General features: G+C 40.9%; 1 protein-coding gene across 4 annotated transcripts in view; it reads right to left on the bottom strand.

The window, feature by feature from the left end:
• The window catches only part of MYRF (myelin regulatory factor), a 129700-nt gene that overhangs the window by 66166 nt on the left and 45450 nt on the right, over window positions 1-18084 (bottom strand). For all 4 annotated transcript variants that reach the window (XM_072985532.2, XM_072985534.2, XM_072985533.2 and 1 more), the window contains exons 2-3: window positions 2292-2379; window positions 324-704 (exon numbers count right to left, since the gene is read on the bottom strand). In XM_072985532.2, the coding sequence (XP_072841633.2) occupies window positions 324-704; window positions 2292-2379 (469 nt within the window). The remainder of the gene's footprint in view (window positions 1-323; window positions 705-2291; window positions 2380-18084) is intronic.

The following is an 18084-nucleotide window of genomic DNA, read 5'->3' as shown; positions in this document are numbered from 1 at the left end:
GCACTTTATGCTTTTAACTACAATGTTAGGTTTCTGCTCATGTTTGGAAAAACATTTCATCCCAATTTTTCCCCTCTAAATCACTCAAGTCCTGCCTCCTTTAGTAACCAATCTATTTCACAGGAGTTGCCACTGCTCCTTCAAAAGAGAGGTCTTGAAGGACGTATGTTCCTTTAAAAAATAAATAAATAAAGTCTTCCGCTATTTGGACTATCAAGGCATAGCTTTAGAAAATAATTCGGAGATTGTTCACATACACTCCAACACCTTCAAGCCTGACAATCAGAACCACCATATCCCTCTTTCCTCTGTTACTCACTTACCCAGGTGCATATGAAGCCTTGAGCTCTGATTTGATTGGAGGGGCAATGCTGGTCAGACAGTGGCCACTGATGTAGCCTTTGGGCATTACCATGCCATTGTTGTTATTGCAGTTGAGGTGAGCACTATAGCTAGGTCCGCATGGAAGAGGCAAAGGGGGACCATGTCGGACTGGAACTTGGTTGCTGGGGGGCGCATGATGGAGACTATGTCGGATTGGGACTTGGGTGCTTGGAGGGCCATGATGGAGTGCTCCACTGGAAATAGCATTAGTCACATGACCAACACCAGAGACAGATGCGTTGATACTGGAAGAGCTGGAGGGCTGGGCATGAGGATAGCTAGCTGAGGCTGAGATGTCAGAGATGGAGTCCAAATCAGAGCTGCAGGAAAGAAGTTAAACAATTGGAATAATATGTATATACATATTGTACCTTTCACTGGCATCATAATGGACCGTATGGATTGCACCAATATCTAAACCGCATGCAATTGGTTCGCAGTAATAGTTTATAGAAGAGATTCGGAAAAAGATGGCTTGAGTTTAAACAGAAACAAAGAGGAAAGAGTGAAAACAAATACTGTATCCATTTTTTCATGATAAACAGAATAAAAATAACTACCTTGTTTCCCCAAAAATAATCCCTGCCCCAAAAATAAGCCCTAGTTAAGTGAAACCCTGCCCTCTACCATTGTGCAGCAACCAGAAGATGACATGGCTGTAAAATAAAACACCCCCTGAAAATAAGCCCTACTGTGTTTTTCGGGGAAATACAGTGATGGTATAAAGAACTTCAGCAAGTGGAGAATTACAACCACACTTATGACATCGTGCATGGAGTGGGAGAGACTGACAACTCTACCTCACTACATATCAACACTCTGTCCTGCTATTTATACAACTCTGAGGCCAAGAAAGAATTCCACTGCAAGTACAGTATTGACATAATCTTCTGGAGTTCTTACTCAATTTGGAAACACATTGCTGATTTCTTTTTTTCCCCCTTTTTTTCCTTTTCTTGCTTTTTTTCTTTTTGCAATTTGGTATCAATTTTTCATTCTGTTTTGGCAATTAGGCCTGTGATCTTTCCCAGCAGCAAACTCAAATACTTCAGGATTTTAACTGGTAAGAGGCAAATTCATTGTGGAGGGGAAAGTGAATAAAATTGTCATTTGGCAAACAAAATAAAAAAGCGAGAGTAGGCTACAAATTATTATCCCCACTAGTAGCCTTATGCCATTAAGAATATCCAACAAAGCACATAAAATATTTATAATCAGTGCATCAACTCTGAGCTTGGCTTGGAAGTTTCTGTTCTCTCTGACATGACAATTCTGCAGTATCTATTAAAAATCCTAAGGATATTTTTCTTCTGGCCTCATCCTTCCATGTGCTTTCTGAATAATACGATCTGGTGACAGCATTCTCTCAGAGACTATTTTGGATAATACAGTGGTCCCCAACCTTTTCTGAACTGCGGAGTGGTTTGGCATGGGGGGGGTGTCTGTCCATGGGTAGGCGTGGCACCCATGCATGCGTCCGTGGGCTGAGTACCCTTGTGTGCATGTGGGAGGCCGTGTGGGGATGTACAGGGGGGGGGAATCTGTCTCCGTGGCCCGGTCCTGGGGTTGGGGACCCCTGGGCTAATACACAACTGGAAGACTTTGCTCAGATATCTAGAACCTCAGATATCTAGAACCTCAAACACAAAAACAAAACAAAACAAAAAGCCCACATTTTCATTGCCTCTGTTGAACACAGAAAGCTACATATAAAGATGGAAGAAAAACTATGGATGCAGTACAAATAATACGGAAAAGTATTTAGAGACAGAAGGCACAGAATTGAATATCCCACCATAAAACAAACCAATCCCTCATCTCCAGTATCATCATTACTGTCATTATTTCTGGCATCTCGTACAACCATCACTGAGCATTTGGGAAACAGGAAAAGAGAAAGCACTTACATATCTGGTGAATCCTCCTTGCCAATGTATTCTTCCAAGATGCTGGTATCGATATTTGATGGCTCAAGAGCTCCATTAATATCATGACCTGAAGCAAATACACATTGCACAGGAAAGGTTATTAGCAGAATTCAGATAATAGTGTCACTCTACTCTCTGAGATTTTTTAAAAAACGAGCTCTGATGATGGAAATCCTCCTATATAAAATTGCAGCACTAAAATTAAGGGGTTGGGTTAAAAATGGATATTTGAAAGAACTGCATATTGCTCCAAAACTATCATCCAGACCAAGAGATGGGCAGCAGAAGAGTAGAAATCAGAGGCAGAACCACAAAGACAGAATGGAGAAACCATTTTTGTTTACGAGAACACAGCAGTAGCTAACGAACTGAGTCGCATTCCTGAGTCAAATAATGCACATATTTATGAATTTTATACTATTCCTGACTACCGATCAAAGGAGACATCAGCCAGTATTATGCTAATTTGTGAACAGCAATAATTTTTGTTTATACCAAATATTTGACTATAATGCTCGGGTATGCATTCCCCTTCCCACACTTCTCCCCTACAATACTATGAAAAATACTTAATGCTTTCTTTCCCATTTTTAGCAACACTACTGTTCAATATCTTCACAGAGCGACTGGACTGGTATTTTTCCCACCGTTTGTGTAATGTTCCTCACAGCTCCTTTTGATATTTATTTTGTCAATTACACAATGCTAGTGCTAACTGCAAGGAGATTCATCTATTGGCATAAGCATGCATGTTCAGCTGGCAGGGTCTCTGGTTTTTTGTAGCCTTTCCAGTCACTTTATTTTATCCAGCTTTTGGCTTCTTCTATAGCCCAGCCATTCTCAATCTTTTTTTTTTTTTTTTGGCCATGGTCATAAACACAATATGAAAAAAATATAGGCCGAATCAGATTTGTGCAACTCACGTAACAAACCTTATACAGCAATGTGTGAAAAATAAGTTTCTAGCCGGTGCCCCCCTTCAATTGTGCCAGGGCCCCCCTTATGGCCCTTGCTGAGAAAGACTGTGATCGTCTATACAGGTCCTTTGGAGCGGTGGAAGGGCATGACTGTAGGTGATCATGGAGCAAAAGGAAAACTAATGATAGGGGTGATCACAGAACGATAGGAAAGCAATTGCAAAGAAGTCAACAAGCAGATGTCTGAGCCAGTGGAGCCTAAAGGCAATGCCTTGAGAACTCTTTTATGAACTTAGCAAGGGTTACATCATATGTTGTGAGAATTCAGACAGGATACTGGCCACCTAATTGCCACTAGGATTGGCTCGAGGAAGTCTTTGGACTTATGATCCAACTCTAAAGGAAAAGGGCAGAATAAGTAGGTTACCCTGCCCGCTGGCAGCTGCTGCTTCTCTGCCAGGAGAGTTTCCTCTCACTGAAACAGATAACAACTAATGGCCTTCGGCAGGAGCTTCCCACACATGACCAGATGACATCATTGATGATGCATGGAACGGTCTTTTTGCCTGCCTTCTGCTCATGCTAGAAATGGGTACAACTGTAATGAAATGTATAAATTGTATTTTTAAAAAGAACTGTAACGCTTGTCATGTCTTGTCAGTTCAGCACTATTTCATTTGGTAATCACTGAACAAAGAAATCTGAAAGCTGGACAAAGGGGTAGGCAAGAGCAGTGGTCCCCAACCTTGAGCCTCCAGAAGTTCTTGGACTTCAGCTCCCAGAAATCCTGGCCAGCAGAGGTGGTGGTGAAGGCTTCTGGGAGTTGTAGTCCAAAAACATCTAGAGGCCCAAGGTTGGGGACCACTGGGCAAGAGGATGGTGATAATGGCAGAGAAGGGTGAAGGGAACGGGGAGGTGTGACCAGTGGACATTTGAAATGTGTCTTCCTGGGATAATTAAATACTGTATTTCTGTGTGAATGACAACAGCAATTTAAATGCCAGGGTGCCGGGCAAACATTTATGTGGGCACACCCTAACTTAATCCTGACAAACTATAGACAGTCTTAACTATGGTTTACTAAAAGAAGTCAAACCATGACTTAGAGCTGGCTCTTTAAATAAAATACAGTTTATCTTATCTACAGCTTTGGGTTGAGATGGAAAGTGAAGCTGTTAGCTGGGAACAGAAGCAAAACCTCCTAAAGGAAGAGGTAATGAGCTCAAAGCTGCCAATGTCATTACCAAGAATAATAATCTGGGCCAAGAATATGTCCCCCCAAGTTATAAATTAAGAGCCTTAACAAAGCCACCACATTTTATTAGAAGACAGTATATATCCAGCTATTCCAAGAGCAGTAGTGGCTCCACATTTTGGTTCTACAGAAGTTGTTCAATAGTAACTCCCAGATTCCATGAGTGATGTCCACACTTGCTGGGGCTTCCCAGAGTTGAAGATCAACATCTGTGGGCTGAAGGCATGGGACTCTGTTCCTGCAATGGGGAGTTGCATGGACACTGTTCTGTGGCCCGTGACTGTCATTATTAAACCAGATGAGATGGAATCCATTTTCTATTGCTTTACATTTCTGCAAACAGTAGGTGCATATGGGTATGACCTCAAGAGAGAAGTCCTATCAGTTTCAATTGGACTGAAACAGTATTATAGATGACTTGAATTTACATTTTTTTTAGAACACACAATAGTCTTTTTTCTTCTTCATCTGTTCTATTTGTACTTCTTTGGGACAAATAACATTGTCCCCTGCCCCAGGCCTCCATATCCTTCCTCTTCATACCTCTTATTCCATTCAGGCAATGTGTGAACTTTCTTTTTAATTCCACCCATACAATTTCTTCTTTTGCCTTCTTGTCTACTGAAAAATGTAGGATTTTCTGCTATTAAAAGGCAGCTTTATCTATGTCTTGGGAGTCTGAGGACTGCAGGGTTTGTGTTCCAGACGTAAGTGCCGAAGGCATTATCAGGAAAAGGGAGGGAATCCTTTGCCCACAGCTCAGATAATAGAAGGCAAACCTTTTCCTGAATGGCTCAATCACATCAGATTAAAATGATATGTCACTTGCTCACCAGACTAGCACACACACAATCAAAGGAGCCCCTCAACCCCCACTTAGAAGCATTCTGGGTAAAGGTTAGTCAACCAACCAAAAAGAAAAAAATATATGAAAAAACACAGGGTTTCATCCTATCAGAATCCCGCTCTGTGAAAATCCCTTTCATACCAAGAGAAGCAAATCAGCAGAAATAAATCCAGTGAGGAATTTTGCCAGAAGGAATGGTGGGTGGGGTGGGGGAGGGGAAAGAATAAAGAGAGGGAATCTTTTCCCTGGGTCACACACACTGGGGAAAGGCAAGCCTTGAACACAATTTCATAATTAAGCAAAGAAACTTTTGTGTGTCACATCAGGGAGGAATCATGGGGAGTTGGAGGAGGGATGGTTTACTGGTTTGTACAGCATCCTGCCCAATGCTCGTTATGACAGAAAAGTGTCCACCTTGGGTTAGGAACTCAATGCACCCTTTGCCCTTTCGCTCTGACTTAAGAATCAGAACATTGTATGGGTTTTAAGAATTAATGCCCCGTTATTTTTCACATTTATTCTTTTTCATGCATTTCTATCTATTTCGTAATTATGTCATAAGTATATCCTGCCCTCTTTGTAACTGGTACTATTTACACTAAATTCTTATTCAAGTCTCTCCCTCCCCCCCCCCGCTTTTTTTGTTTTGTATTCTTTCTCTGAAAAGCACATTTTTGAAAACTGGAGAGGCTATCCCCCTTCCATGCATGTAATACTGTACTCCAGTTATCCATTAGTTTTAGACAGTTTCATTTCCCATCCTTATTTTCCTTGGTGGTAGTGTGAAGTGGAGGGTATGGGTGACCTGAACAGAACCATTTCATGCTGCAGCATTTTATTGCACTACCACTACTTACAACAAAATACTAAAATAAACATAATCTGTATATGAAAACCTCTCTCCCTCTCTCTCTCTGATACTCAGAGCACCAATGAAGTTACCTCCCTTCACCAGAGGAGGGACAATATATACACAATCTTCCCATTTTTATTTTAAATCTGTTATGATATGCTAGGATTGCTTAGTTTTAATGACCTGATGAAATTTATTTTCAAGGGGCTTTTTGAGAATCTAGCCCCATAATGTTTACCTTATACACCAACTTCCCTATCAAGCATCCTGTCATTTTTTGAAATTATCCTTGCAATTTGGAGGCATTCTTTCTTTTAACAGATATAATATTTATGTTTCTCCTTCTTCTACAGCGTATGTTTTACCTACAGAAGTTTTTAAAATCTATTTGTTCTGAACTCTCCCTTCCAATGTCTTTACCAAGTAAGGGAATTAATCATAAAGTCCCTGTCAGTTGTATAACAAAATAACACTTTAACCTTTTTTCATGGGGAAGCTCTAATCCTGGAAAAGTTATTTCTATACCATATTTATACAGTATTCATGATATTCTTTAAAAACATAGGACCCCTCCTTACACCATTTTTTAAAGATGCAGCCATGCTAGCAATATTTAAACGGGGGTGGGGGTGGGAGAAGAAAGAGAAGACAAAATACTGCGGCCATTTAAAAGCAAACAGATTTCAGTATAAGCTTTCATGGATCAAATTTCACTTCTTCAGACACAAGGAGTGAACATGCACACATCCTCCATATTTATACATAAGCCCATGACCAAGCGAGAATACAGATACAGTGGACCCTTGACTTACAGACTGCTTGATTTACAGACTTTTTGAGTTACAGACTTCTCTGGCCGCAAAATTTAGGTTTGACTTGCAGACTGAGATTTGACTTACAGACCAGAAAAAAACCAAAATGGAACAAAAACGGCCTGTTACGAGATTAATCGGTTTTCAATGCACTGTAGGTCAATGGAGACTTGACTTACAGACTTTTTGACTTGAGAACCGCCTTCCAATACGGATTAAGTTCTCAAGTCAAGCCCCCACTGTAATAGACAAAGTAACAACGGTTCCCTAACATAGGAATAGAAAAAAGATAGACACAAACCGAAAAACGAGTGGTTCATGATGGTTTACAATGAACCACCAAAAATCGAACTGTTTTAAGGTTCATTCTACTTGTTTGCTTCTGCCCTCCACCTGCCCTCCGTCTCCTTTGCCACAGACCCGTCCCCTTCCTCCTGCCCATATTGTCTCCCTACCTAATCCAGCCACCCCTACCTCCTCCACCTCTGCCATCTTCAGACCTGCATGCCTCTGCCGCCCAGCTGATAGGTGGGTGCATGCTCTGAGGAGGCAGAGGCCCACTGCCTCTAAGGATGGTGGGGGCAGATGAGGGAGTGGCAGGAGGAGGTAGGGAGGAGATGGGGCAATGGGAAGGGGACAGGCGCTCGCCCCCATTATACAGAAGCAAAATAGAGCACGGGGGGGGGGACTGGCACTTTGTTTTGCTTTGGCAAAACACTATCCTTCAAATGATTTGCGAACCAGTCTGGTTCGTTAGTTTTTCTGGTTTGGGGTTCAATTTGTGCCCATCTCTAGCCAGGATGATATCAGTATACTAGATTGATTTGGTTGTCACAGAAATGCTAAGAGTTACTTCTGGGAAAGAGTTTGTCAAGGGAGACAAATATTTCATACCCATATTTCATACCAAATATTTCATACATATAGTGTTCTAAATGGCCCCAATTTCTGCCCCCGGAATGCACTGCAACTTGTTTCTGTAGCCAGTTCTCTCTTTTCCATCCCCCTCTGTTATTCCTTTTTTCTATAATGGCCACTTTGAGATTCATAATAGAGTGCTCTGGGACACTAGAGTGGTTTGAAACCAATTTTTCTGTCGCTATTCCTAATACCAGATTTGTCATTTATTCTTTTGCACAGAGATTGTCCTGTTTGTTTTATATGAATAGCAGAGGAGCACTGTTAGCAGAGGATCATGCCACAATATTTTAGTGTCACTTGGTCTCTCACCGTACTTTTAATTTTTTTTTCTTATAACAGGGCAGATCATTAGTCTGTTTAGCTGAGTACTATATACTGATACTGGCAGTGTCTAAGATCTCAAATACTACTGTACATATGAAGTATTATTCACAGTATATGAGGGTTGACAGTGATGCCGATTCGCTTACTCCTTTCCATTCTATCACTTCCCTTTGTCATTCTTTAACATATGCCGCCTTTTCTGATTCTCTTCTAAAGCAATAATCTTTGGAAGATGGGTTTGAACAAACATACCATATTTGCTACACAATTGTACCATACTGTAATCACACCCAGATCTCTACCATACTCCTGTTCATGAAACACATAAAATGTGTTTGGACACAAGTGTTTCATTATGTGCAAAGGGAAACATGTCACACACACAAATTGAGGACCCTCCTCTATACTGTCTTCATCTCCATTACATCTTTTGGAAAAACAGTGATCCTGCCTTTCACCCATTTTCAGAGACACAGCTTTGTTAGTCTATCTTAGCATGTTGGCAAAATTGTGGGTGGGAGAGAGAAAGGAAAAAAGTTGCCAGGGTCCAGTATGTCACTACATAACATAATGTTATGCAGGTGTAACTTCGCCAGGTGTTATGCGCAGACAATACAGATTGCACAACTGGTCAGATGGTTCCAGTTGCAACTGACTGTGTACGCTACATACTTATCTTTTTAATAATAATCTGTATTTTATGCCATTTTATTAGTTAAATTATTATGACGGGTTTTAATGCTATAGTGGATACTACAGAAGACCTTGCAGTGATTAAATCATAGCATGTGTAGGCATCCTTCAGTCTCGAGAAGGATGAATAGAGGTCTGAATAAAGGTATTGGAACAGCATCTAGTGTGACTGAGAAGGCCAATTCTAGAGCGACAATCCCTTCCATACTGAAGACAAATACAATATGTCCCCTGTCCAGCTCCCTGATTTTGTTGGTTTTGGGACAGCCTCTTTGCCTCGGCCTTCTGGACAAGTGTCTCTTCAAATTGGGAGAGGCCATGCTGCACCGCCTGCCTCCAGGCTGAACGCTCAGATGTCAAGGTTTCCCATCTGTTGAGGTCCATTCCTAAGGCCTTCGTATCCCGCTTGCAGATATCCTTGTATCACAGCTGTGGTCTCACTCTGGGGCGCTTTCCCTACACTAATTCCCCATACAGAGATCTTTTGGAGTCTGACCATCAGCCATTATCATGACATGCCCGAGCCAACGCAGACGTCGCTGTTTAATGTATACATGCTAAAAATTCCAGCTCATTCTAGTACTACTCTATTTGGAACGTTGTCCTGCCAGGTGATACCAAAAATGTGTTAGAGACAACTGCTTCGGCCGTGCACAAAGGATCCAGAAGTCACTGCAGTACAGGAGTGTGCTCAGGACACAGGCTCTATAGACCTGGATCTTGGTCTATGCTGTCAGCTTCTTATTAAGCCATACTCTCTTTGTGAGTCTAGAGAACACGGTAGCTGCTTTGCCAATGCGTTTATCCAGCTCGACATCTAGAGTGTGTGTGTGTTAGAGATTGTTTAGCCAAGGTACACAAAGTCATGAACAACCTCCAGTCCTTGTGGTAGAGATGGTAACAGAGGGAGGTGAGTCCACGCCCTGGCCCATGACTTGTGTTTTCTTCAGGCTGCTTGTTAATCCAAAATCTTGGCAGGCCTTACTAAAACAGTCCATAAGTCATTGGAGCTCTTCAGCAGAATGGCCAACCACAGCTGCATCATCAGCAAAGAGGAAGTCCCACATGCATTTCAGCTGAACTTTGGTTTTCGCTCTCAATCTAGAGAGATTAAAGAGCTTTCCGTCTGATCTAGTCCAGAGATAGACACCTTCTTTGCAGTTCCAAAGGCATGCTTCAGCATGACAGAAAAAAAGATCCCAAACAGGATCGGCATGAGGACACAGCCCTGTTTCACTCCGCTTCAGATGTCAAAGGGATCTGATGTTCAGTGTCAAAAACTACAGTGCCCTTCATTTCCTCATGAAAGGACCTGATGATGTTAGAGAGTCGAGGTGGACATCCAGTCTTGGGAAGGACTTTAAAAAGGCCGTCCCTGCTAACCAAATCAAAGGGCTTTGTAAGATCTATGAAGGCCACAAAGAGTGGCTGTTGTTGTTCCCTACATTTCTCTTGCAATTGTCTGAGGGAGAATACCACGTCAGTCGTGGATCTATTAGCTCGAAATCCATACTGTGATTCTGGATAAATTCTGTCTGCAAGCACCTGGAGTCTCTTCAGCACAACATGGGCAAGCAGCTTCCCTACAACACTGAAAAGACAGATGCCACGGTAGTTATGGCAGTTGCCCCTGTCCCCTTTGTTCTTATACAATGTGATGATGTTTGCATTCTTCATGTCCTGTGGTACTCCACCTTCCCTCCAGCAAAGACAGAAGATTTCATACAGCTCAGTGGTGATGATCTCTTTACAGCACTTCAGCACTTCAACAGGGATGTTATCCTTCCTAAGTGCCTTGCCGGAGGGGAGGGAATCCAAGGTCGCTTTTATTTCTGAGGTTCGCTATCCAACTCTTCCAAGACAGGCAGGCACTCAATGTTATTTAATGCCTCTTCGGTTATTATATTCCCTCTAGAATACAGTGGTACCTCGACTTACAAACTTAATCCGTATTGGAACGGCGTTCGTATGTCGAAAAGTTCATAAATCAAAGCAAAATTTCCCATAGGAATGCACTGAAAACCATTTAATCCGTTCTGGCTGTTTTTAGTTCGTATGCTGAAGTGCTGTTCGTAAGTAGAGGCATTAGTTCCCATAGGAACTAATGCAAAGCCGGTTAATCCATACTCTACCACTAGGGGGAGAATTTTTAAATTTTTTTTCTTCTTTTGACCTAAGATGAACTTAGGTTATTTTTTAAAAAGACAGGAAAAGTTTTTTGTTTGTTTGTTTGTTTGTAAGTCGAGGCTCCGTTTGCAAGTCGAAGTAACATTTTGCAAACGGAGCCGTTCATAACTTGAAACATTCACAAGTGGAGATGTTCGTAAGTCGAGGTACCACTGTATAGCACAGAGTAGTGCTGCATCCAGCGTTCCATCTGCTGAGCTCAGTCCTGGATGATCACGCCGTTCCAATATGTTCAAAGGAGCAGATTTCTTCTGTATTGGACCTAAAGCCTGTCTAAATCATACCATTCTGAAATAATCAACATCCAGCATGAAGCTTATTGATGCTATTTATACAACAGCTTAAGGCTTTACATAGGGTTACACAGTACTGCATACATATACAAAGGCAGAAACACGAGACCCTGTCCCTCCAAGGAGGAGGACACAACAAACTGAAATTGCAGAATGTGGAAAAGTCACAGTTCAGTAAACTTAAATTAACTTGGGGTGATAGGGTTGAACACCCTTATGTATCACCCATCAACCATTTTATTTCATAGAAGACTTCATTCACGCAGTAAATGTCAGTGACCAGATATTTCCAAATTAAGCTCAAAGAAGAAACACTTACAGAAAACATTAACATATACAGCTCTAAAGAGCATAAGGTACTCTTGATTTTGTCACTGTAAACTGATGGCTGCACCCAATTTAGATATTTCAATGCCAGAGGCTGGTTCTCTCAAGTCTTTCACGTCAGGCAGACGTTGTTCTTGCAGTGCTACCACTCTAGCTTTTACGGGAGACCTGCTTTGACTTTCTGGCCACCTTGCTTTGAAGGTCGCCTTCAGGTACACTTGAAACAGATTTAAGGAAAGGTGAGATAAGCAACCAGACATGGGAAGTATTTCAGCTGGATAACATGAGAGTAACAGAAATGATAAGCAAGCCTTAAAAAGAGTTTCAACTCATGTAAGCAGTTGTGGGTGGTTTTGTATTTTCTTTCTAAAAATAAATAAATCTTCTGAAGAGCTTTCCTTGGCTTTTTAGGATAGAGGTGCTTAAGCCAGCTACTCTAACTCTACTGACATGCCAATTTTGATGGAGCAAAATGCTCAGCATCGCCTCTAGGCTGGCTTGTTTTATACACCTATATTTGGGAAGAAGCAATAAAAACTACAGATGGTGACAGCAGCCACGAAATTAAAAGATGCCTGCTTCTGGGGAGGAAAGTGCTGACAAATCTAGACAGCACCTTAAAAAGCAGAGACATCATCTTGCCGACAAAGGTCGGCATAGTCAAAGCTACGGTTTTTCAAGTAGTGATGTATGGAAGTGAGAGCTGGACCATAAAGGCTGACTGCCGAAGAATTGATGCTTTTGAATTGTGGTGCTGGAGGAGACTCTTGAGAGTCCCCTGGACTGCAAGGAGAACAAACCTATCCATTTTGAAGGAAATCAACCCTGGGAGCTCACTGGAAGTACAGATCCTGAAGCTGAGGCACCAATACCTTGGCCATCTCATGAGAAGAGAAGACTTCCTGGAAAAGACCCTAATGTTGGGAAAGTGTGAAGGCAAGAGGAGAAGGGGACATTAGAGGACGAGATGGTTGGACAGTGTTACCAAAGCTACCAACATGAATTTGACCCAATTCTGAGAGGCAGTAGAAGACAGGAGGGCCTGGCATGCTCTGGTCCATGGGGTCACAAACTTAACAACTAAACAACAACAAAATGAAAACTGAGACAATTGGCCTCATCTTGTGTTTTCTCTCTTGAAACACCTCAAATAACAGGAATCTCATTTTTGAAACCTTCATCTGCATTTTTACACACCCCATCTCCCCCTCCTTCTTTCCAAAAGCATCTCTGGAATGTCTACTGCGAAATGCGAGCTCTTAAGAGCATCTTGTTGCCTGAACGTCTATTCAGTAAAGACTTGTTACCAAAAGCCAGCTTAGGTGATTAATTTAAAGCTAATGCCACTCTTTGGAGTCACGAGCCCCTTACAACATTAAACAATGCCCTTTTGCCCCCCCCCCTTTCCAACTAGAGATTAGAAGGGAACAGGAAGATTCGAGAGAGCACAAACACCCTCACAACTAGCCAAAGAAGAGCTACTTGCTTTCTAGTATCAATGGAGCAGGGATGGAACAGAAAAAGCATTTTTTTTCAGTGTTACCACTTTAGAGTCCTCCATCATCTACCATATACCCTTTATTATCTTTTGCTAAAGACGCTGGTTGAATATTCCTCACACTTTCACATGTCAATTTTGCTGCAAGATAAAAACAGTATGCATAAGATGTGGAAGAATCAACTCAGCAATCCAGTCATCAGAACTTTAACTTCAAGGGTACATGTGGGTTAGAAAGCTCCTCCAAAATTGGTGGAAAATTTCACTTGCCATATCTTAACAAGCAGAAAACAATAGCAGAGATGCATTTTCCAAGAGGACTCGTAAATCCCCCTTCTAATCCCAGAGCCTATATGTAGCATTTGTATATGCTCCTTACTTTCACAATTTCAGAAATATTTTCTTTCTCTTAACAGTTTGACTGACCTCACTCCCTCAATTCCATACGTTTAATTCAAAAAATTAAATATAATTAATCCTTCAAAATGTTTATGCAATGACTTCCCCTATTGCAAAATCTTCAACACTGATTAAAATAAAGAATTTTTCAAAAGACATCATACATTGGTATGGTTCACACTTAATTGTAATGTGTGGATTAACATGTGTACAAATGCCAGGCTCGCATGGTCCTCCCAGGTCCTTTCTTCCTCCAGCACAATTGTGAGATCATCATATGGGGGGGGGGGGGGGAAAAGGCCATTTTAAATTGTGGGTTATTTCCTGGCTTCTGTCCAATGTTCTCAATTCAGACAAACTGAGTAACCACGATTAGTTAAAAACAGAAGTACTGCAAAAGCTTCCAAAGTCCTCAATTGTAATTGAACACAGCTATCAGTATTTCTATTTATTTTAAAAAAATGACATTTTAGGTTGCTGAAGCACATGCAAATCCTGTTTAGCTCTGAGATGAGAAGGTTATTGACACATTTTTCAGGCGCTCTACAAAATATACATCTCTCTACCTGCAGCAGTAACCCAGAGCTTGGAAGTGTTGCTTTTTGGACTACTACAACAACTACAACTTGTAGAATCCTTCAGTGAATATGGTTAAGTGTCATACCATGTGGGGAATTGTAGGTGCCATAAGCCATGTTCTGCAGCAATCGTTCCTCTCTAGTACTGCTGAAATACCACTCTTGCATTTTATCCACAAGTCAACAGAATAAAGATATAAGCCATTACCCTCATCCTCATTTGGCTTGAGACATCATCACAGAACCAAATCTCTGAGTTAAAGAAGTCTACTCGAGAACTTTTGGCTTCATCTTAACTTGATCTGCTTAACATGTTCAGTCTGAAAGGATACAACACACAAGCTGACATAGACTAGCAAATTCACACAGTGAGAAAATAAAAATGCTATCTATATAATCAACTAGAGATGGGCACAAAGCACTGCATGCCGGGTTGGTGGAAATCATCCGTGTGGCACCACAGGTGCCATGTGCTCCTTACCCCCATCTCCTACTGGCTCCCCCACTCACCTGCCAGTGCACACTTCAGTCACAGCAAGAACATGGGCTTCCCTCCTCTGCTTCCTCCAGCAGTTGCCCAAAAGATGAGAAGTCAGGGCAGGGAGTCCTGCAGCGCTGCCTGTGAATGAGCAGCTACTGGAGGAGGCAGAGAAGGGAAGTTCGTGCTCCTGCTGGGACTGGAAGATCGTGCAATGGGGAGGGAATGAACTGTGTGTGCTGGCAAGTGAGTTAGGGAACCGGTGGCGGCGGCAGGGAACGCCACACCGACGACTTACAACAACCTGATGTGAAGTGCTTCGTGCCCATCTTCTTTACCAACTCTACTTATTCAGATGATGATTTCTTTCCTACTAGAGTGTTCTTCATGCCTTCATAATGTCAGAACATCACTGTTGCACTGTACTGTACTCCACATCAGGCTATCTAAAGATGTTTGCCATATGGTTTAGATCCTACGTCATTTTAGAAGTCACATTTTTTCTACAATCTCCATTGTTTTCTGCTAAGAGCAGTCTCCTCATATACCATCTACATGGCAAACAAGACTAGAGATGATATCCAGGAAGGTACTGTATTGTCAATGGCTGGAATTATCTGTTTGTAAACATTTAATATAAGGTATTCTCTGAAAGACTAAAAAAAGGCTTCATACCTGAAAGTCAAACTATGCTTAGTACTGTACAGATTTAGAAGTAGTACTTCTTCAAAGGTGAGATAAAACAGTAACAGCACATGATTTTCTTCACCTCCATTGCTTACATTTAATCATCATCATCTTCATCACCATCCTTGGTCCCCTCCATGGACACAGGTCTTGTTGAGGCGGAGGGGCTTGCATGCTTCAGCGAGGTTGAGAGCTATATTGGCGATAGTGTCACTACCTGAAGGGTCTCCTAAGACAGACAGGTCTCAGATGAGAGACCAGGCCAACGGTGTCCACCAACCATCAGTTATGACGAGATAAACAGAAATCCATACCAAATCGGTTGTCACCTGGGTCAACAAGGACCGCGTCAAATGCTATAGCTCCTGTACATCTGGTGACAAATGGGCTACAGGACTCAGCAGACCCTGTTGAGGAACCAGAACAGGTTGCTGCAAAGCTACTGGAACAATGTAAATGCAAAAGTTGGACTCCTACCGAAAATTGAGAAATTATGAAATGCTATTATGAGGCAAACCCAACAGCCCATGGTTTAAAAAAAATGATGGAAATTTTGAAATGGAAACACTCAAATAGTGACATAACTGAACAACGATTAACGGACCAGAGCAGGTTTATCATCCAGAGTAAAGTGTTTTCAGAACTGGAATGGCCAGAACTAAAAAGGTTGCAAAAGAAATATCAACCTAGAACAATGACCATAGTATGGAAGACAAATGGAGGGTAGAGGTAGGCACAATAGTGGAAGAAAATGTATCAATAGAAGAACAACCTATGGAACAACCCGAAAATTATGAGTTGATAGAAGGGCAGACATCATTGAGGGGAAAAACAGTAACTCATATTAGCCAAAACGCAGAAAGACAAATGCTCCCCATTTTGCACCAGTTACAAAGTAAACCAGTTAAAACAATTTACTGACAGATGCAAATGTAGTGATCAGAACAATCCCAGCCCACCAAAGGAAATAAACCAGCTCAGGTTTAGCAGAGCTTCCACAATAACTTTAGAACTTGGTTACAAGTTGAAAAAAAATTCTTGCCACTAAAAAATGGAAAACTTGCCACTAAAAATGGAAAATTTGGCTGGGAAAAAATTACATGTGGACATTAGCAACTTAAAATACTTGAAAGATTCAAAACTTAAAAATTAAAAAGTAAAAGTCAGACCATGCAAAATATATGACCTAGAAAGGAAAAGAATTGTTGAAATTATGAAAGAATTAAAATGGATAACGGCTACAACAAAGAAAATTGAAAGATATGATCGATGCTTGAAACAATATAGAAAAAACACACTATTTTGTAATAACTAACAATTATTCTATACATAAATTATTCTATAGAAAATGCAAAGCAGAAGAAATTAGGCCCAAGTAAAGATGATGCTCTAGAATTCGGAAAAGAAATTTGGGAAAGTCCAGCCAGACATACGTAATAAAAATGCCTCATGGATTAAAGACATTTGTAAAGGAATGCAAAGAAAAATATGGATGATATTGTAATAACTGCAATGATTAAGAGCCAAGTAAAGGCTGTGAAAAAGTGGAGTGTGCCTGGTTCAGATGAGCTGCACGGATTTTGGTTAAAGCTTTTAACAAGTCTCTATCAACGTATGGCACTGCAATTAAATCACTGACTTCAAAATTCTATTACTGAAGACTGGATGATAACAGGCCACACATTTCTAATAATAAAATATAATCAAAAGGGCAATGAACCCAGTAATTATCGAACAATTACATGCTTTCCAACAATGTTCAATGTTCACAGGAATACTTGTAAGATTAATATATAATTGTTTAATTGAAAACTCCTTGTACCCAACTGAACAGAAAAAAAGTTAAAAAGTCAAGAGGCATGAAATATCAGCTGCTTATTGATAAAATTATACTAAAGAATGCAAAGAGATGAAAAACAAATCTTAACATGGCCTGGATAGGACTATAAAAAGGCATTTCTCAGTGCCACACATTTGAATTAACACCTGCCTAAAAAAAAAAAGAAAAAAAAAACTGAGATTAGTAAAAATAGTCAGAAGTTTCTCAAGAAAAACACGGAAAAATGGAAAACTTTCTTAATGGCCTAGGGTGAAGAAATCTGTTACCACTGCTGTTTCACATCTCGCTAATACCCGTATCAATAATTTGAAATAAAACTGGACTAGGATACTGTACCATATTTCAAAACAAGGAGGAAAAATCAATCATCTGTTATACAAAGACCCTAATAGGGCTTTCAAGTTAAGTGATATATCTAAGGAGTGATTTTACCAGTTCCACACCCCCAATGAGCTACTGTGGCTGAGCAGGGATTCGAACCCAGGTCTCCTGAGTTGTTAGTCTAGCTAAAACACCACACTGGATATCCCTAGCTAGCTATTCAGCCATGCTTTATTTTGTGATTATTATTCTATTATTGCAGGTAAATGATTTAATTGCAATGAATAGATATGTGCCTTAACATCTAGTTCAACCCTCTGGCAATCCCTTAGTGGTTTCTCATTTCTCATTCTCACACATTTCTCATTTCCTCCTGGAATTTTACCATGTTTCCCCAAAAATAAGACAGGGTCTTATATGATTTTTTGCTCCAAAAATGCATTAGGGCTTATTTTCAGGGGATGATTTTTTTCCCCATGTACAACAATCTACATTTATTCAAATACAGCCTTGTCATCTTTTTCTGGTTGCTGCACAATGGT

The sequence above is a fragment of the Pogona vitticeps genome, chromosome 1, assembly GCF_051106095.1.
Source record: "Pogona vitticeps strain Pit_001003342236 chromosome 1, PviZW2.1, whole genome shotgun sequence".
Taxonomy (NCBI): Eukaryota; Metazoa; Chordata; class Lepidosauria; order Squamata; family Agamidae; genus Pogona; species Pogona vitticeps.
Note: the sequence above shows the minus strand (reverse complement) of the source record. Positions and strands in the feature narration are given on the sequence as shown.